Raw genomic sequence first — 20,685 nt, 5'->3', positions numbered from 1 at the left:
TTACGTAAAAATTAACTCAAAAGAGATCACAGATTAAGTGTATGACTACAACTGAAGAAGGATAGTTGGAAGGCAAGCAGGCAGGGACAATGAGTCCCTGCTCTAAGAGGAAACCACCTTTAAAAGGATTTTACAGCATCCTGGAAGGAGCTCTCCTACCTTTCCCATGTGATAGATCGGTGGCAAAAACCAAATTGGATAATAGGTACAGGGAGAATTAATCAGATTAAAGCAGCCCTCCAAGGAGCCCCAAAAACCCACAGACTTAGGAACTCCAGTGGCAACCCTCTCCGGCACCCTCCCTTCTCAGCAGTTTTGTACTATGACTTTACCATCTCTCAACACACCTTACTCTGCCCAACACTCTGTCTGGTCTGTCTCTTCATTCTTCCAAGCGGCATACCAAGAACCATGGGCACCGATGGAAAAAAAAAAATCCTGTAACACAACTTTAAAACTTTTTGAAGATAGGAGAAAATCTTCATTACCTAGGGTTAGGCACAGAGTTCTTAGATAGCACACCAAAATCATAATTTATAAATGAAAAAAAAAAACGATAAACTGGACTGGACCAAAATTTTGAAATTTTTGCTCTGTAAAAGACAGTTGTAAAGAGAATGAAAACGCAAGCTACAGAGTGGGAGAAAATAATTGTAAACCACATATCCAGCAAAGATGTGTAATAAAAAATATAAAGAACTCTCAAAACTCAATAGTAAGAAAACAAGCCAATTTAAAAATGGTTGAACACTTTGTCAAAGAGAATACATAAATGACAAACAGGTACATGAAAATTTGCTCAATCCTATTAGCCAATAAAAAATATATATATTAAAGTTGTAATGTGATACCACTACCCACCTCTTAGAATTGTTAAAATGAAAAAGACCAACAATTCTCAGTGCTGGAGAGTTTCTGTAGGAACTAGAATTTTCATACTTTGTTGGTTGGAATGCAAAATGGCAAAGCCACTACAGAAACAGTCTGGCACTTTCTTATAAAGTGAAACGTACATTTACCAGCAATCCCACTTCTACATACTTACCCCAGAAAAATAAAAACTTACATTCACACAAAAATCTGCAAGCAAATTTTGTGCCAGCTTTAGCCATAATTGGCCCCAAATGGAAACAACTCAAATGTTCTTCAATGCATAAGTGGGTCAACTTTGACACATCTATACTTTGGAATATTACTCATCAATAAAAAGTAATGAACTATGTATCCATTCAACTTGGCTGAATCTCAAGGACATTAGGCTGAGTGAAAGAAGACAATCACAAAACATCACATGCTGTATGATTCCATTATATGACATTCTTGAAAAGATACAAACTATAGCGATGGAAAGCACATCAATGACTATCAGTATTTAGGGGCCAGGGGTGGGGGACATAGCATGAAGGATTTCCAGGGGATGACTGACCTTTTATGTATTGTGGTAGTAATTACATGAATCTATATATGTGTTAAAATTCATACAACCATACACTTAAAGAAGTCAACAGATTATACTATGTTTTGTAAGCTACTTCTTAACTGAAAACTGTATCAAAGCATCTTCTCTCTGACTGAAAATCTATATAGTTAAAAAATGATGGATAAATTTATAGAAGGTAATTTCAGTGTGTATTTGGGAGAAAGCTAGATTTAAATGGATTGGAAAGTGGGAGATAAAATGGAACAACAACGTGGACAACTCTTCTAACAGCTTTAGGTGTAATAAGAGAATGACAAGGTCAGTGTGTGATCAGGAAAGGAGAGTAGGGTTGAGGGATTTGGTTTTTTCAACATAGGAGAGATTTGAGCACTTTTATTCCTTAAAAGGAAGAGTCAGTTGAGGAGTGGCTGAATATATAGGGGAAAGCAGGTAAGATCTGCTTTCCCTCATGATTGGAGGAGTTGGGATCCACAGTACCGGCACGGGGATGAACCTGGGATTGGAGGAAGGTATTTCTTCAGCTACAACAGGAGGGAGAGGGTAAGGTGGGAAAATCTGGAATGTGAAGGGATCTGGTGGTAGAGGTTGAACAAATTTTCTTCTGACGGTTTCTCTTTTCTTCCTGTAGAAGGGAAGTCCTCTCGTAAGAGGGAGGACAAGAGAGGAAAGTTGGTAAGCTTCAGGCAAATGGAGAAAGACTGAAACAGTTAATATAAAGACCTGGCAGATAAAGTTGATATGTGGAGGAGGATTCCTCATCTCCACAGAGAACTCAGTCTGTCTCAGTCCAGAAGGGAGAGAGTGTCTCACAGAATGTTTAGTAAACAGCTTGTCAAAGATAGTCATCTGCATTTAAAATGTGAGTACTTTGACCACAGAACCAACGTTTAACATGCGAATAGCCAGTTTTGATGGTCATAAAATTCCATGATTTAAATTTCATTTTGGACAGATCTTGGTAATCTTTGAAGAAATCTTTAAGAGAGAGGAATGGATGAAATTACAACATTAAGTTGGAGTATGTTATGATTCAATAGTTCAGATTCAGTGTTGGTAATTTGTAAATGCACAGGGTAGAATGGCCTTGCCTGCACCATCTCAGGACAAACCCTTGTATAGCAAATGCTTAAATCAGAGTCAGTAACTTGTGAAAGGAACAAAAGGATGAAGCCATGTTCTCTAGAGACCTGAAAAGGTGAACAATCGAAAAAAGGCAACTTCGTTCTCTGATCATTCTGTGAAAGGATAATCATTGTTTCTAAACCATTGCCAACACTTTTGTCTCTAGAAAGTAGATATAAATGGATAACATCAGGGAAGTCCCCTGGGAATTTCTACAAGAGAAACGATGAGGCTCTCCTTTGATTTGTAAATGCCTCTCAGAAAAAGTTAAAAATACACAGGAGTACTAGCAAAAGCTTATCTAGCAGATGCCTATTAATAGTAGTCAGAAAGAAAAGAAATACTTTTTTAAAAAAGCAATGGTCTAGGAGGTAAGGGACCTACAGTCTAGTGCAAGACATCCCTCACCACCACCATCTATGTGAACTTGAGTAAGTCTCCTCACAGCTGAGCCTCAGTTTCTCATCAGAGAATCAAAGTGGTTCTTGTAGATCTACAGCTAGATTACCATGTGCTGGGCTTCAAGAAAAGAGAAGTCCCAATTCAATTGGATTTTGCCTGATGCTGATTTTTTTTCTAAAGAAATACATTTTTCCATAACCAAAATAAACAAGTACACTTATTTTTCCACACGGAAAATTAAAAAGTTACAGGTAAAGCTTCACAGTTATACTCACTTTTCTAATTTCTTCTGATTTAATGAAATATTATTATGATGATTTTGCTTCACTAAGATTGCTAATAGCAGCCAGTTCTCCTTGATTGACTCTGCTTTCCTCCATATATCTTTTCATCAAAGCTCTTGTTGCATCTTCAAAACCCTTCCTTACAGAGCACAACTTACATATTACACAATATAGAGACAGTGACCCTTTGTAATCTATTACTTTATACCCTCTGAAATTTGTGATTTTTTTTACCTTTCTTTTTAAGACAACAAATGTCCAGACTTTATGTAAGTTCCAGTTTATAATGTTTTATTATGATTTAGTTTTTTTTCCAAAAAGAACAAAATTGCATACATAGCATAAACACGCATGTATCAGAAGGACTCAAAAGGTTCTCACTTTCTTCACGTTCTGTTTCCGGGCAGTAGGTGTGTCATTCAGCTCTCACCACCATTCTTTCCAAATGTCCAATGTATACTATAACTAACAACTACTTTTCTCTGGGTCTAATCAATTAGATGAATAGACCAAGTACAATAAGAGACCCTTTGGGAACAATCCTTAAAGGGCCAGGGATTTCCAGAAACAACATCCTTGGATGTAAGGAGGCTAATATTAAAAATATTCTTGCAGTTGTTCTATAATTCCAATGGTAATGGTTAACACAAGATGCCACCATAGTACTCATCTCCAGCTATAAAGACCCACAGTAACAGCCCTGAATCTTCCTGAAGAATACTGCGGGCTTCCTGACATGTGATAACTGAGGTCGGTTAGGATAACGTCCCAGTTGTAACATATGACTAACCCTACGGTCTTTTAATAGAAAGTTACATGGAAAGAGTCCATTATGGCTGTATCTGTGCCACCAGTTTTGTAAAATTCAGTTTGTGTGTCTTAGTTACATTCTAACGACATACATATATGTATGTATGTATGTATTTATAGATACAAACATTTGTTTTGTTTTATATCCTGACAACAAACAACCAACTGGACTAAAAAAGAGGTCCATCTTCAAATGAGCAATTATAAAGAGCAAAAAATAAAAATAACCAGAAATGAGAGTTTCTGCAAGATAGTGATTGAATTTATAAAAACTGTAAACCAATAAGGCCGTCTGCCCCCAGAAGACTTGGAGGAGCTTGTCATGGAAGCAACAGCTCCTTCCAGGAATGGTTTTCCTAAAATCTAGTCTGTGCACTGGTTTCTAGGATGTGAAAACATAACCCCACAAGGAAGTGCTGGGTCATTCTCTAAGACTATTTAGATGTTTCATATGTTTGGCCAGTGATGTATCTAGCATATCTGTAAGAAGAAAATTTTTTAAATACTAAAGTCATTAGTCTATTTTCATAGGGTTGGCTCTATTCTTTTCTATATAGAAGAGGATTGGAACTGTACAAGAATAAGGAATGATTTTAATTAAAGCTTCTTATAAACTTTTTCTGCATATTTATTGATATAAACACTCCTTCACATTTCTTCAAATATTCCATATGAAATGTAGTTCTTATTCCCACTTCTAACCCATTGTAACTACTTACTTCTTATTTATCTTATCTACCCAACATTGAGCTATGCAATGGCAAGCTCTATTCAGGGGTCACAGAAGTGACTGTCATTTTTTAATTTTTTTATCTTTTAAGATTTTTATTTATTTGACAGAGAGAGCACAAGTAGGCAGAGTAGGCAGGCAGAGGGAGAGGAAGAAGAAACAGGCTCCCCACTGAGCAGTGACCCGATGTAGGGCTCCATCCCAAGACCCCGGGATCATGACCTGAGCCCAAGGCAGCCACTTAACCGAGCCACCCAGGCGCCCCTAGAAATGACTGTCATTTCAGGAAAAATCCACTGGGCGTCGCGTGCCGGTGGCAAAATTACAATGAGCGAGTTTCATGTTTCTTGATCTCTGCCCAGCTTTAATAAAGTTATTTTTCATCTGATAAGTATATGTTACAGAGTGGAACATAATACAATTAGGATAGTACCCTTTGAGACAATGTGACTAGACAGAAGTCATAAGGAAGGGATGGGGTCGAGAGCACTGGACTCAGACTCTGCCGGAGGAAGTGAGATTTATGTCAGTTCAGATAGAAGCAGTCAGATGCCCCCCAGTTCCTGAAGAACTGAGCTCAAGGATGTTTGCAGGGGAGGTCCACAGGAGTGAGTACCACTATCTCTTAAATTCTATACCGCCATTAAGAGAAGAACTTCATCAAGATATGCTCTCTGGGGAAATGCTGAAGCAGAGACAAATGACTTGTGGCTGGAAAGCTGAGAAATACTAGCCTTTGCAGAAATCGTAGGAATTGAGTTCCACATGCACTTACTGAGTAATGAAGCAGGACATTTGTAAAATCTTCCCTACTTCACTTGTTATACAAACAACTAAAATGTTATTTATGTATAGTTATGGAGATTATAAACTATTTCTTCATTTTTTTAAAAAGATTTTATTTGTTTAGAGAGAGAGAGTGTGTGTACTCGTGAGTGTGGGAGAGGGGCAGAGGGAAAGAAAGAGGGAATAGCAAGCAGACTTCCGCTGAGCAAGGAGCCCGAAGTGTTCCACTTGCAACCCTGAGATCATGACCTGAGCAGAAACCAGGAGTCCATACTTAACCGACTGAGCCTCCCCTGTGCCCCATTTCCATCATTTTTATAGTAGAGTTCTCCAGATAACTTGAAAACTGGGATCCAATGGCAAAACAAAGAAAAAATAAGTATTTCAAGAATAATTTTCATAGATTAAGAATTATGTTAAAACATAGCAAAATGAACATTAGAAAATACAAAAATTAAAATACCATCATAGTAATGATATTGCAGAGATGTAAATGCCTGGATATCAGGACAGGAGAAAAGTGAGAAAGGAGGTCGCCAGTGGCCACTTGAAGAGATCCCCGCCCTGGTCGCCTCTGCCTGCATTTAGGGATTTGGAGAGCACTTGGTAGGCCCCTAAGTCCACACTTCCATTCCATTCTGTCTTAGTCCTTTCCTTCAGCATTTTTGAAATTAACATCACTGGTCTAATGTACTGCTCTGTCATACTTCATTGAAAAATGAACACCTTCTAGGGAAGGACCATGCAATTAACAGCTATTCTTACCTGGAGTAGAAAGTACTTCCAGATACCTGTTAGCCATTCGTCACCTGACCTCTCCTACCCCTAATCAAATAATACCTAGCTCTTACGTGGCACTTATTAAGACAGTGCAATTTACATGCATTGTCCTGTTTAACACACAACAATAACTCTATGGTTGTATAGGATGTAACCTCCCTTCTAAAAAGAAGAAATTTTAAAAATAAATAATAAAAATGAAGAGAAAGTTGAGGCTTAGAAGGATTAAGTAACTTGCCCTAAGTTTACAGAGCTGGAAAGTGATCGTGTGTGGACTGGAGACCTGTCACAACATCCGTGCTCTTAACTACTACAGTGTTCTGCTAAAGGTTATCTAAAAATATGGCATTCCCTCCCCCCTTATTTCAATTTTCTCTTAACTCCTCTCCTTAAGCTATTTCATTTTCTTCTAGGAAGAATAAAAATACATAGTCTTGACAACAAGGCCAAGAAAGGAAATTGCTTATAACTTAAAACCACACCTTCATATTGATGGGTTGATGGCCTTTCAAACTAACACTCCATCTTATGTTCGGCCCTCTTTGATTTGGGCATCTTTCCCAGTAACCTAGTGATGGGAGTTACGATAGTGTTTGATTTCCCTGCCAGGGTCCATCAGCAGTTGGGGCGTTACTACAGTTGCTCTGCACCCGCCTCTATAGCCCCGTGAGACACTCTCACTCCATGTTCATTTTGTGCTCCTTTCCAAGGAGAGTAGTTTAGAGCTGCCTTAATCCATTCTGCACATTTAAATCAGGATGTGGACACTGCTTCAGGTCTGAACAAGGGAAAAAATAATTTATGTCCTCACTGAACTTGGCATTTACTTCAGTGCAATTAAACATACTGATCTAGATTGCTGCATCATGTAAACAGTTACTTTTGCTTTGGTTTTGGTCCATGTGCCTGCAATTTTAACGGACACCAACATCTTCATAACTTGAAATCAAATGAGATTTGATTATGAGGAAAGTCTCAGTGGCCTTACGAGTAAAAAATTATTTAAACTGGAAGTGCTAATAATGTTTACAATATAAATTTGCTAATTGTCGTTCTGTGGCAAATATCATCGCTATAACAGACACTTTATGGTGATGTTATTTGAGAAAAAGGAATTAGGACATTTGATCTTAAAATAATAATTTACCATTAAGTATTTTTTTCAAAGCTATTAAAATCTTTTATGCTGGGAAATATCAATGTAACTCTGAGTGTGTCAGCATTTGTAAGTGCCTTAAAAATGAAGAATGCACTTATGGGCCAAGTAGGATCTTTCAAAATCCCCTTTTAAAGGGAAAAATGGCTTTCTCTACCTTTTTAATTTGACTTTGTAAACAGATTTAAAAGATTTAACAATAAACTTACCATAAAACACAACATCCATGTAATCATTAGTACTAATGGCAATAAGTGGGTTATGATGTGTGATCCCATCATCTTATAAAACATGACTTTTTATAATTCATAAACTAGTCTCCATTCTTCAGATATAAGTATGTCTCCCTTTAGGTATAGTGTTTTTCTATCAGAAAAAAAAAATGTGTCGTATCCCAAAACTTTATGGTTCTATAAACACTTTGTCTACACATAAAAAGAGAGAAAGAAAATGTATACAACCATCCAAATATGCCCAAATATTCTGTGATGGTTTGTTTTTTTGTTTGGGGGAGGGAAGGAGAATTGGATTACTGGGGGTCTTGATATATTATACCCACTAATTCATACTCCCACCTGATTATAAATGGGTAAGTGGCTCATATTTGCTGTTCCAAGAGAGATGATGACTGGTCAGCAATCAGAGGTCAGATTTCTGGGTCTATCCCTTAGCCACAGCTATCATGCTATGTATCCTATGTAATTCCTTGATGTAAAATAAAGACATTCACCTTATTCCCATCCCTCTAATACTAGAAACTCATATAGCAATTTCTAACTAGGCGAAGGTTGATACACAACTCCACTACAACTATCGTCATGCCCATGGTGCACAAACTTATCCTAGAGACTATGTTTAAATGAAAGCTTTTCTGCCCCATTTTCATTTCTCTGTAACCAATACAAGTAAATTGGATTGAGGAAGCAGTAGCAAAATCAATTCTACTCTTTACGGTTATGAAGATGAGCTGTAATCTCTTCATCAATATAATTTAATTTATTAGAATTTATTTTGCCTAATACATCCGGAATATATTTATTCATTCATTGAACATTTATTGATGGCATAAGAGGCAACAAGTCCAGTTCCAGGAAATGGAATTAGGAAAGACCTGAGAGTAGAAGACTCTGCCCTGTTAATGAGGTTGAGTTTTATTTTAAGAAAGAAGGAAAAAACTATATTAAAGAATTTTATAAGGGAAGAACATGAGCAGGTCTTTTTTGTTTTTAGAGTTTTACTTCTGGCATTTTCATGAGGGATGGATTTGATAAGAGGATCATAACGTAAGTTACTATATGAGAAATAAGGCAGGGATGTGAACACGGAAAGTGGAGAAGACTTGGGGCCCGTAGGGATGAAAGCAGCAAAGAAGGTCCAAGATGAGTTAACAGTTTCAGGCTTGCGTGATTGTGGGGGATCTTAGTGTTATTCACAATAATGGGAAATATAGAAATAAGAGCAATTGTGACAGTTATGCTGAGTAGAACAGATAAATATAAGATGATCATGGGATATCTGGTAACCCCTAGGGAGATTGTACAGAGAGGGACATAAAAGGTGGCGCATAACAATCTGAGGGTTTTGGAGGGGTGGGGGGTGAGGGGTTGGGTGAGCCTGGTGGTGGGTATTATGGAGGGCAGGTATTGCATGGAGCACTGGATGTGGTGCATAAACAATGAATTCTGGAAGACTGAAAAGAAATTTAAAAAATAATAAAAACTTTTAAAAAAGGCAGCGCATAAACTCTAGAAAGCACGAACCATAAACACTACTCAGTGGAAGACCTAACAGTACAAACTGAGGGATGGCTGGAGAAATAAGAGGGAAGCCAAGAAGCAGTAGTTATCCAGTGGAAATCAGTGAGGAGAACTTTCAAAATCAGAAAGAGAGCAAATTGAATAAATGCCATAAGAAAATATTCACTGGTAAAAAAAAGATATATTACTTACGTTCAAAATCTCACAAACTGGGAGATAAGATGAGGACCAAGTTGGTAGAAAAATAGATGAGAAACAAAAAAGAGAAGGCCAAGTGTGGACTATGCCTTCCAGAATTTTTACAAGGCACTACACAGGGTATGGTCTCCAATAGAACATGTAATCTCCAAGGTGATAGGAGTGTGTGATGTTCAGCATACATATAGGTGTGCCTCCTATGTGCCAAAGAAGAAGATAGGTTTGTCCAAGGGCTTTAAATCCTTCTTGTGAATTAGCTGTATGAATCCTTTTATGTCACTACAGCCATTCCTATATGTACGCATAAGGCATTTCACTAAGAACTGAAAATATAATGAACCAGCCAGGCATCTGAGCTGTACAGCATCTGGCAATCAATTCGGACTCTGCCACTGAGTTGATCTGTAGTTCTGGTCTCTAGCAAGCCCGTTCCATGCTGTCCTTAAGTTCACAACGGTAGAAAAGTCTGTTTGGGACAGTATGTTTCCTGGGCATGTGAGCTCCTAGGGAAAAACCTGAGTTTTAGATAAATGAGCTCTGTTGAAGTCCATTCTAGCAGTAGCTAAGTTGACTAAGTGTGTCTTGCATGGGTGCCAAGAAGAAATTAAATGTAAAAGTGGGAGACCAGAAACGTCACTGTGTTGTTTCTATTTATTCAATGTATCTTTTTAAATCTTTAGTAGCTTTTATGCCAGGCACTGTCCCAGGTGCTAGGCTGGGCAAGATCTGCAACAGACACAGCAGTAAACAACAAAACAGACAAACATCTGTGCCCTTCCAGGAGCTTACATTTCAACGGGAAAAGGGGAAACCACAATAAACAGAGCAAGAAAGTTAAATACATGAAATGGAAGTTGGTGAAAAACCTCTGGGAAAAAAGTAAAGCAGGAAGAGATATTGTAGTTTTGGGGGGGGGGGAGAGAAAATGAAATATTAAATAGGATAGTCGGTGAGGGTCTCCCTGAGAAAGTTACATTTGAGTAAGAGCCTAAAATTAATGGATTAAGCCATGGAGATACTGGGGGAAAGAGTGTTTCAGGCAAAGGAGAAAGCAAAACAGATGAGGGCAGCAAGTCCCTGGAATTTTCTTAGAACGCAAGGAGACCAATATGGCTGGAGAGAGACAAAAAAGAATAAAGTGATGAGAGATGATATCAGAAAGATAATGGGGGAAGAGAATACGATGGAACCTGGGCTAGTGTAAGGATTGTGTTGAGTGATTTTGAACAAGAAAACAGATTCTGTGGAATTCACTGAGAGAAGACATCTTGGAATCTTCAAGAACAACATATTATTTTCCTATCCATCAGTCTACCCTTCCTTTTGAGGGTGATGTTTCTGCAAATGACTTCCCTGATCCTCTTGGCCTCACCATAGAAATCCATCTTTCTCAAAGACTAGAAAACTTGGCTCTGCATTTCTCTGAGAGAGAAGGTGCGTCTTCAGAAGATACAGCAAAGGCAGTCTTTGTGCCATCCAGAATGCTCAATAGGAAGAAAAATGTGAAAATTGGAAAGAACCTTCTCCAAAGATTAGGCAGAGAGTAATGCACTGAAATCACATTCTGTGTGTTTTAGCAAAACATCCACTAGAAAAAAATAAGGCTTTTACATGAGAATTTTCAAGATATTCCAAGACCTTCACTCCTTTGCAACTAAAATACTACCCAATAAATATATCATCTCCTGAAACAGAATATCATTCTTCGGTTAAAGAAAGAGAAAAAAAAACACTGAAGGAAAGAAACTTTTGGTGGCTCTTGGGGTACCATCAATATTATTGGGGCACACCTTCTTGGGTATTCCTGAAGCAGTCTTTGCAATTGAAGTTTATGTATTACATTGGTTCACAGAAGGACTAAAGAATGAGGATAGCTAGGGGAGCATGGGTAGCTCAATAGGTTAGGTACCTGATTCATGATTCTGTTTCAAGTCATGATCTCAGGGGATGGGACTGAGTCCTGCACGGGGCTCTGTGCTCTGCGGGGGAGTTTGCTGGAGATTCTCTCTCTCACTCTTTCTCCCTCTGCCCCTCCCTGTTCCCCCCTTTCCTCTCAAATAAATAAATCTTTAAAAAAAAAAATGGGGACAGCTAGGTAAAAAGGCTTTGACACCACTAACTCAATGGTGGCCTTTCCTATTGGAACCAGTATATGATTTCATATAGTATACAGTCACAGGTCTGAAAACATGGGCTTTCATCCTGTCTAGGCTGTTAACTGGCTCTTTACTATTTAAAGTAAATACTGTGTACATTTACTGGCACTTAGTTTTCTTTTTTCTTACCAGAATAGTAAGCATGTGGATGGACAGTAACTACAACTTTCCTTGTTAGGGAGATCTATGAAAATGAGCTGCCCTGGGAAGAGATGAGTCCAGGTTATTGAACAAGCTCTATGCTCAGTAATTTATTAGGATCAATTTACCCTGAGATGTTAATTACACAGTATTGTACCCCCTTCCTCTTTTTGTTCTCATAGACATTACAAACAGACCACAGTACTTTTCCCTATCGAGACCACTGATCAAGGCTGATCACTATTTGTTTATTTGCTTGCTTGCTTATTATTATTTTGCTTATTTATTTGCTTGCTTATTTTGCCCAGTATCTTGGGCAATCACGACCAAATAATTGGAGATGGCACTCAAGTTGAAAACAATCTGCTATCTCATCATTAGCAGAATGATCATCTGTAAGACAACGGTCCTAGTATAACTGAGAAGAGCACTCACATCCCGTCAACCAATTTCTCCCACCCCTAAAGGGTTCCAGCATGTCATCACTTCCACCCGCACAAAGTAGTTGCTGGCACCCTGAGCATAACCAAAATGAACCTATTAGCTTTTCAGTAAAGAGGACCAGAAAGATAGAATTCATTCCGCTTCTTTATGAAGCCCACTTCTATCCTGAGAGGAGTCTTCTGTAAAAGAAGCAAACTCAGATATTCAACAAGTAGCAAAATCAATGACTTCTTGATCTTCGTTCTCCCCACACACTCACTTTCTCATTACCCAAATCTATAGGAGCTTAGATCAAAAAGTATGTGTTTGTTTCAGTTCCAGTGAAAAGTCCTAACAATGTTATTAAATAGCTGTGATGAATTTTAATCTGATGACAGCTTGTGACCCACAAATTGCTGTTTAAAATTAAAATGCATTCAAAATGAAACTGGCAAGAAAACCACAATATTAAACTTGCAATCTGCTGTGAAAAAACACCTATCAAAAGCACGATATTAAATATGAATATGATTAATTTCCATATAGCATCTTGCGATTGAAATCTGAAAATAATAGCCCATCACTGCACTGCCTTATTAATTTCAAATTGGATGAACATTTTTTTTTTTTCAAATTAAGAACTCAAAGTCGAGATGGATTGGTTTGTCTTTGGTAATACACACTTTGGCAGAGCTCCAGGTATAACCTAGGGCTATAGACTTCTAGGTTTCTCCTTTGATGAACAAAAGTTCTCTATTTTCCTCATCCCAAATGTTCACCTACAGTAAATTTAGAAATGATTTCCACCTGCTTAGTTTTCAGTTTAATTATAACTTTTAAGCTATAATTATTCAAGATATATTAAATGGAATCTTTAGAATGTCTTATACATTAGTTTAAAAAAAATTACACTGACATTTTTGACAGATCAGCTAAATCATTCCTAAACTTGTAAGAATCGAGGCTTTAATTTTTTTTTTTTTTTTGCAATGGATGTTTAGTGCTACCATTAAGCATAATAATGTAAATAAAATTCAACCTAATGTGTATTTTTTCATTCCAAATTTCAAAATTTAAAGAAGTGTATATGGTAATAAAATGATGCATTACAGCTGCTTGTAAATAATTTAATGACCAAGTCATAGCTATTTGCTACTTTTCAAAAGGTACCAAAAAACTATTGAAAATTTCACCATAAAACATCATAGTTATAAGAATTAACACGTGTACTTAATTATAGACTTAATATTTCTGTGCATGACTCGTTCAATCCACTAAAATAGCATGGGCTAGAAATAAGAAAGTACCATATTTCACTCTCATTACTGCACACATAGAAAAGGAACTCACCCACTCCTTTTGAAAAGAGACCACAAGAATTGTAATTTTGCAGCCATTATTTTTATTCATTATCCCTGGGGCATAATACATGCTCAATAAATGTGAGCTTCAGGAATGAATGAATGTGTGACTGGGTGACAAGTAAAGGGATAAAATATCTAATCTTTGCTTGCTACAGGGCTACTTACTGCACGGACAACTGCTGTCGCAGTAGGGTGCCTACAATCTCTGCCATATTCTATTTTGGTACGTGTGTGTAAAAATGATAAAGGATTCCGTCCAGCAAGTCCTTGCATTACAGAGAGGCTGCGTGTATCCAAAAAAGCAGGATCTGTAGTGACATTGCATATAAAATTCCCCAGGTACTCCCTAAGGTTTACTCCCATTCGAAATCTAATATCGGTTCTGATACCAAATATATTTATATTTGGGCGCAATCTCACTGTCACTCTTGGCTAGTCCTCACCAAATCTGTCCCAGGGACAGTGCCTACCCCGGGGGGTTGCCAGCCTTAAAACTGTGACTGGGTTTTTGTTGGGTGCCCTCGGACGCTGACCACGATGCTGAAAGCGGAGTGAGGGTCCTATTTTAAACCTTTCCTCCCTCTTATTGGCTTAGAAAATTCGAGTGACAAGAGCAGGGGCCAAAGGAACCTGGAGCGGCATCATTAACGTGAACCATGTATTTCGATCTTTTGGGCGGAGATGTGGTCCTTCAGGTTGTAGCCAATGCATCTCTGTGAGCTCTTGCTAAACCCAGGGACCTTACGGATGTAGCCGCTGCAGTAGAAAAGGTTACATCCAGCAGGATGTCTTGTCTGTCTCCTGAAAAACTGGCAGTCAAGTGCATAGCCTAGAAACAGGATCAGGGAGTCTAGATGCAGGGGAAAGGAGGGGGAACCAAACCTGTGCTCCTATTGACAATGTTCACTATGATTCGTACGAGGTAAGGACAAATCAAGAGCCGGTTTTAGCTTAAGTTTTCAGCCTCAGTCTTCCAACAGGTGCACAAACTCCCTCACCCCTTGCCCGTCAGTACTGTCCTGCTTTCTACGGCTTCCTCGGCGAGGCAAGCTTTTCCTAGAGTCCTCAAGCATGTGCAGTTTCCCAGCTCATCCACAGCTCCGGCTCTGCGCCCCGCAAGCCCTTACCTGCAGCGTGAAGATTCAGAAGCAGGCACAGCGCGGGGAAGCCGACCGCGGTCCGCATAGTGTTCGCACGGAGCGGTGGAGGAGGAACTCCGCCGCGACCCCACTTCAGGCAAAGTGTGCCTAGAAAGAGCCACCACCGAGGGTCTTCTGGTCTCCGGGTTTCATTCTCGGGTCCTGGCTGGGTTGACAGAGCGGTCTGTGGCGCTGGGCGCCGGCAGAAGCCAGCACCGGCTTCGCCTCCCGAGGAGATGGAGAGAGGAAGAGGAGGAGGAGGAGGAGGAGGAGGCGGTGGCTGGGAGGGGGGCGGAGCAGGGCAGGGGCGAGGCGCTCGGAGGCGGCTACTGCTCGGCCTTCTGCAAGCCCGCAGCCGCGGCGGCGAAGGCGGGGTGGACTCCCGCGCCAGTCCCGGAGCCCTCCGCGCGGGGCCAGCGCCGCGCCACCAGCCTCCAGACGCGCCGCGCCTACTGAGCATGCCCGGCGCTGGCCCTCGCGCCGCACGGAGTTTCGAAGTGAAATTCCACCTCTCCGGGTCTTCGCGGCGGCGGCGAGGGGGGCAGGCTCCTCGGCGGGGGGCTGCCTCCTCGGCGGGGGGTAGGCTTCTCGGCTGGGGGCAAGCTCCTCGGCTGTTGCTCGGAAGGGTCTGTCCACGACTTGGGGGTGGGTTGGGGCGGGGGTGGAATCGAGGAAGGCCTGACCCGAGGAAGCAGAGGCCCTCAAGACCCACCCTACCCTTTCCCCTCCACGTGGACAGAGCTCATGGCTGGCGAAGAGTGACCCGTTTCCTGGGGCTGCCTGCAGGAGGAGTCGTCCGTGGTATCCTCCGCTTGCTGAGCCTGCTGAGCACGGAGGGTTGCCTGGGAAAGCGTTCCCAAAGCACCTGCTCAGCACCCTGCCCTGAGGGGGGTGCGGGGTGGGGGATGGCCATGGGTGTCTTCTTTCTAACAACTGTCCCCTTTTCCTTTCTCCTTCCTCTCTCTCTAAATCAGTACCTGTATTTAAACTTTCTCCTGACTCCAGTCCAAAGCCTATGACCATAGTGACAGAAAGAAGTGAGGCCATACTTGTAGACTAGTAGGATATATCCGTGTAATTGATGTGATCATCTTGAGTCTCCATTTTCCTTTCTAAGGTGAAAGGTAATAGAATCACCCGTGTAACTGGGCTCCTCTGGTCCAGTCTGTGTCTCTAGGTAGACTACAGCAGTCTGTGTAATAGGGGTGGCCTCCCCGCTCCAAGACTTTGTAGTGTGGAGATCCTTATGTTAGGCTAGTGGCTAATTACTCCTAATCATAAAGTCCCCCGGTCAGACCTCTCCCTTACCATCCCAGGAGCACTGACCTTTCTGCTTCTGTGTCTTCATGGGATGCCCCCACCCCTTTCACTTGCATCACCAACACACTCAACCTGACAACGGTCTATCTTGGTCTCATTTTTCCAGAAAGCCTTAGCCCAACTCCGGATTACAGTGATAATTCCTTTCCACACATAAATGTATCTATACACAACATTTGCTTAGCATTGCCTCATTTTTTTTTTTTTTTCAGATACTCATATTGCTGTGGTTCCTTCTGCAACACAGGTGAAAGCTCCAGAAGAACTTCTGCATCTTTGTATCACTTAACTTGAATAAAACCTTTCTAGGCAAATAAGAGGTACCAATAAAAGCTTGTTGAATTGAAATGCATATTTCACTTAAGCTTCCTTCCTCTGTCCACTCCGAATTAGAACAATTAATGGGAAATATGCTACCCATAGAGCTTAAAATAGGCAGATCTCAAGATCTGATCAGTCCAGCTGTGTCATTTCCTTTATGATTTATTTCATCTCCAGCACTGGCAGACAAAGCCAGGAATTGCACTGAAGCAGGTGGGAGAAGGGAAGAAAGATATTTATTTTTAATATTAGATAAATCTTCGTTGCTGAAAATAGAAATCTATGCAGCTTCATTTCCCCACCCCTTGACAGCCCTACTCTGGTGTGCCTCACACCATATCTGTGGACTAACACATCCCAGATCCAAACCACTCTGTACTGCAACCTCTTCCCCTATTCCGCATTCATCTTGCCCTGGTCTCCTCTTCCCATAGTGTGCATCACTTTTTAACCTTCCCCAAGAATTACTTTCTAAATCTGCCATATATTGTCTGTTTCCCTATCCTATTCCCACTCCCTGCAGTGGAATCTGACCTAAAGTGGCAGAAATCTTTGACAATTTCATTCACTAATGTGTCACAACTGATGAGAACAGTGCCTCTCACAAAATAGGTGCAAAAAAACAAAACAAAACAAAAACAAAACCACATTAAAAGCAATTGGTTGATAAAGGTGACCATTGGCCCTGCTCTTTGGAATTCATATTAAGTAGATATTGGAGATCATTTCTTTAGCTGTGTTTAAAGCTCACAGCAGTAACCTTTTTCATCTAATATCTGGCACTAGAGTTACTGTATAGAGTTGGGGGAGACAACAGTAGCCCACTTACAACGGGTCTGCTTCTCTTCTTTTCTTCCTTCCAAAAAAAGAAAGCAAAACAAAACCAAAAAACAAAGAAAAGCAAAACAAAACGACTTACCAAACTTACACAGGTCTCCAAGATGAAAACGCAGGTATGGTAATGAAACAATGCTACAGCTATGTCCTGAACCCCTTACTCTCCCACAGATAATTCCAATATTTTCGGGAGAAGGGGAGGAACATTTGAAGTTTCAAATAATGTAATGGGCTGTGACTTTGCCAACAAGCAATTGGCTAGCTATTTATTTTGCCCAGGGGTACAGGTAACTGAATTATTAAACTGTGCTTAAAAATCCCCTTAGCAGCCAATTTTTCCAATTTCCAGTTTGACTAGATATACTATGAAAATAGCTCAGCACAGTAAAAATAACCTCGAGCGAGTTATAATTTTGGTGACTGGACATTTATTATTAATTTACTTGAAGAGGATAAAGAAGGGAGAAAAATTCATATCCCTTGGTAAGTCAATCTAATATACTTCTAATGGATTTGATCCCCCGACATGTGAAGTCAAAGGACAGTAAGTGAATTAGCCAATTAGTGAAAAAGGCAACCCCTTAACTCTCTGAGAAATACTTCCCTGTGAGTCCATAGATGCTGCTCACCATTGACTCTCTGATCTAACACTAGTGAAGGCAATTTGGTATTCTAGTGAAGCTCAGTTAAAACCCTGCACCAAGGTTTTAAAAATCAGTTCTAATTCAGAGAGGCACAGAAATTAATACGAGAGTACCACAGAAATTAGCACAGGCCCACAGAGCTATATCCTAAAGGAAATAATTTACATTTTGAAAAATAAATGGAAAACTAGGAACACATGGATTTTTCTTCCTTAGTAGATGTATAATCTCTATTTCTTAAGACATGAGATTCAGGGAGAATTTATACAGAGGTGAAGCCTTCCAAAGCTTTTACTCAAAACGAATTTAACTGTTTTGAGCTCCCACATGAACTTGTCTATAAATGGATGAAGGTCCTTCATTCTGGCCATCTTTCCTTAGAACACTTTATAAATAGAGAAATTAGATCTACTGACTGTTAGTGTCCTAAGTTATTTAGATTACTATTATTATTAAATGTAATGGTATCTAACATTGATTGAATGTTTCCAATGTGACAAGCTCTATTCTAGCATACGGATGTCCCCTTTAAACTTGAGAATATCCCCCCCAGGGGGCATTGCCATCACCTCAGGTTAGAGATGAGACAGTTCAGGCACAGAGAAGTAACTTGCTCAAAATCAAGTAGTAAGTAATCAACCACAAGGTAAGTTGGTAAAGTTAGGATGCCTGATCACATCATTTGATTGCAAACCACGACACTATACTACTGCATATACAATGAGTATATATGGTGTCTGCTGTGGATGGCTCTGTAGAATTAGATCAGGGCCAAAGCAGGAACTCCTGACCCTAGATCTGGCAGGAGAGCTCATGACGAGAAACACCCATAGGAGAAGGTCTCCAAGAGGATGAAACATTGCTCATGGCAGTAGTCTCTGGGATCTAGAAATGGTAGGATGCTTAAGGCAAAATAGAGCAGAATAGAGGAAACGATGTGTTCTGGGGAGGGGGTAGCAGAAGTGCGGACATGTAGCAGGCAGGAAACTGAAGACTGAAGAGTAGTAAATGAGCGGAGTCTGTTTAGCTAGGTGGGTTCCAATGGTTCTACGTGTAGAGAGCGGCTGTGAGACGCAAAATAGTGAAATGGATTCAAGGAACATCTGAATGTGTAGAGGAACAATAGAGGACCGCGACCAACACAGTAGAGATTTGTAACATGTTTCCCCTGCCCCATCCTTAACACAGTCATTTTATCAATCCCAAAGTCTTTTTCTTTTTGTCTGAGAGACATCTATGTAGAAGAGAGAAAAAGAAGAAGAACAAGTTAATTTTACATAGTAAGAAATTGATGTCAGATAAACTATAACTGAAGTGATGGGAACTAAACTATATTCTGCATGAAAAGGAGTGAGTTGGAAATTCATGGGCAAAGATACCGTGTTCAGGGGTCTGGAATCATCATTAATTTTTAAAAATATTCTCTCAACCATAACAGGGCAGAACAATATAGCCTTCTATATGAACATACAGTGAGGAAAGCAATGAAAGAAAAAAAGGGCACTAAGAATGAGAAGGAAAAGCACTAATATTTACAAACTGTATGTTTTCCCATTGGACTCTCACAGAGAGTTCTAAGGAGTCTTACTCCCCTTTTACGATGAAGGAAGAAATGGAAACTCAATGGGGCTAGTGATTTGCCCATGACCATTTAGTTGGTAAACGGTGAACCTGGGATTAGAACTCTAGAGCCCTAGCAACATGGGGTTAATGACTATATTGTACTACCTCCCTGATTAATGAAAATTAATTTACTTCATGGCTTAAATAGAAAACATGGTATTTTTAACCCAAGAAACAGACTTCAAGATGAATTGATGACAATTAAAATTTGTAGCCTAACACAGCTTTAAGGGTTATTTATTTAGTGTTTGATACACACATAGACACACATACAACAATGTCTATTCTAAGAAAAAAATGAGGTACCCAAAATAAGATATATATTTTTCTATACATATGTGAAATAAATATCCTAGTAAAACATAAAATAGCCAAGACAGAAAGCATACAGGTATCTATGGATTCTGCTATTGGTTCATCATTAAAATTTGATTCAAAATGAGGTATGAACTTTCCTTGGAGCTAGCCCTTGGTACCAGTGTATTATATTGTCATCTTTTTCTTCTTTCCCTCTGGCACTGCAAAGGGCAGATTCATCCAAGATGTCGGTAATAGATTTACAAACTGCTGATTCTCCTGCATTAGCTCTTTGTCCGTCCCAAGACACTAATTAGGCTGTACTTAAACCATCCATCATCCTGAGCAGCACACAGATGTGAGTCTTCTATTATGGCTTACCCTAGCTACTTGGGACCAGTCAAACACATTTTCTACAGTGCTGGGTCACTGTTGTGGGTTTCCTTGAATGAGGCCACTTTGGAACAACTCATTCACCCAACCACCCAAAATACTTAGAGTAACCTGGCAATGTATCTATGGCTTGATTAGATCATTTAATCCCAATCCACTCTCTTTCAATGTTTTCTCACATAACTATAAGATGATGTAAAAAGAACATCTCCCGAATAGGGGACTTCATGTCTCTGTCACTGACACCTCACTCTTTGAAACCCAAAGTCATGCTTCCATGCTTCTTTCTGTCTTATACATCCTTCTTCCCCTCACCCTTGCAGCTGTGTGTCTACAGGGGGAAGGGGCTAATTCATCAGTTTACGGCTTGGTTTTGAGAAACGTTTTTAGATTAAAATATTCCTTTGTGAAAGACCTTTACGACAGGTAAGGGAGTGTTAGAGAAATTCTTATTAAAAATGATCAGAATATAACACGGCCACTAAATTTTCCTAAATATCTAAGCCATCATTGTCTATGGCCATAATTTTGACTCGTTCATCAGAATCCATGTGTTCTGGG

The 20,685-nt window shown here is 39.9% G+C and overlaps 1 protein-coding gene across 1 annotated transcript in view; it reads right to left on the bottom strand.

Annotated features, from left to right (window-relative positions):
* The window catches only part of PTPRR (protein tyrosine phosphatase receptor type R), a 201,777-nt gene extending 186,610 nt beyond the window's left edge, over positions 1–15,167 (bottom strand). The window contains exon 1 of the mRNA XM_082742870.1: positions 14,678–15,167. Coding sequence (XP_082598996.1) covers positions 14,678–15,149 — 472 coding nt within the window. The 5' untranslated portion in view covers positions 15,150–15,167. The remainder of the gene's footprint in view (positions 1–14,677) is intronic.
* Between the last annotated feature and the right edge of the window lie 5,518 nt (positions 15,168–20,685).

Source organism: Mustela nivalis, assembly GCF_964662115.1.
Source record: "Mustela nivalis genome assembly, chromosome: 7".
Classification (NCBI taxonomy): Eukaryota; Metazoa; Chordata; class Mammalia; order Carnivora; family Mustelidae; genus Mustela; species Mustela nivalis.
The sequence above is the reverse complement of the archived record's forward strand: the minus strand, read 5'-3'. Positions and strand labels throughout refer to the sequence as shown.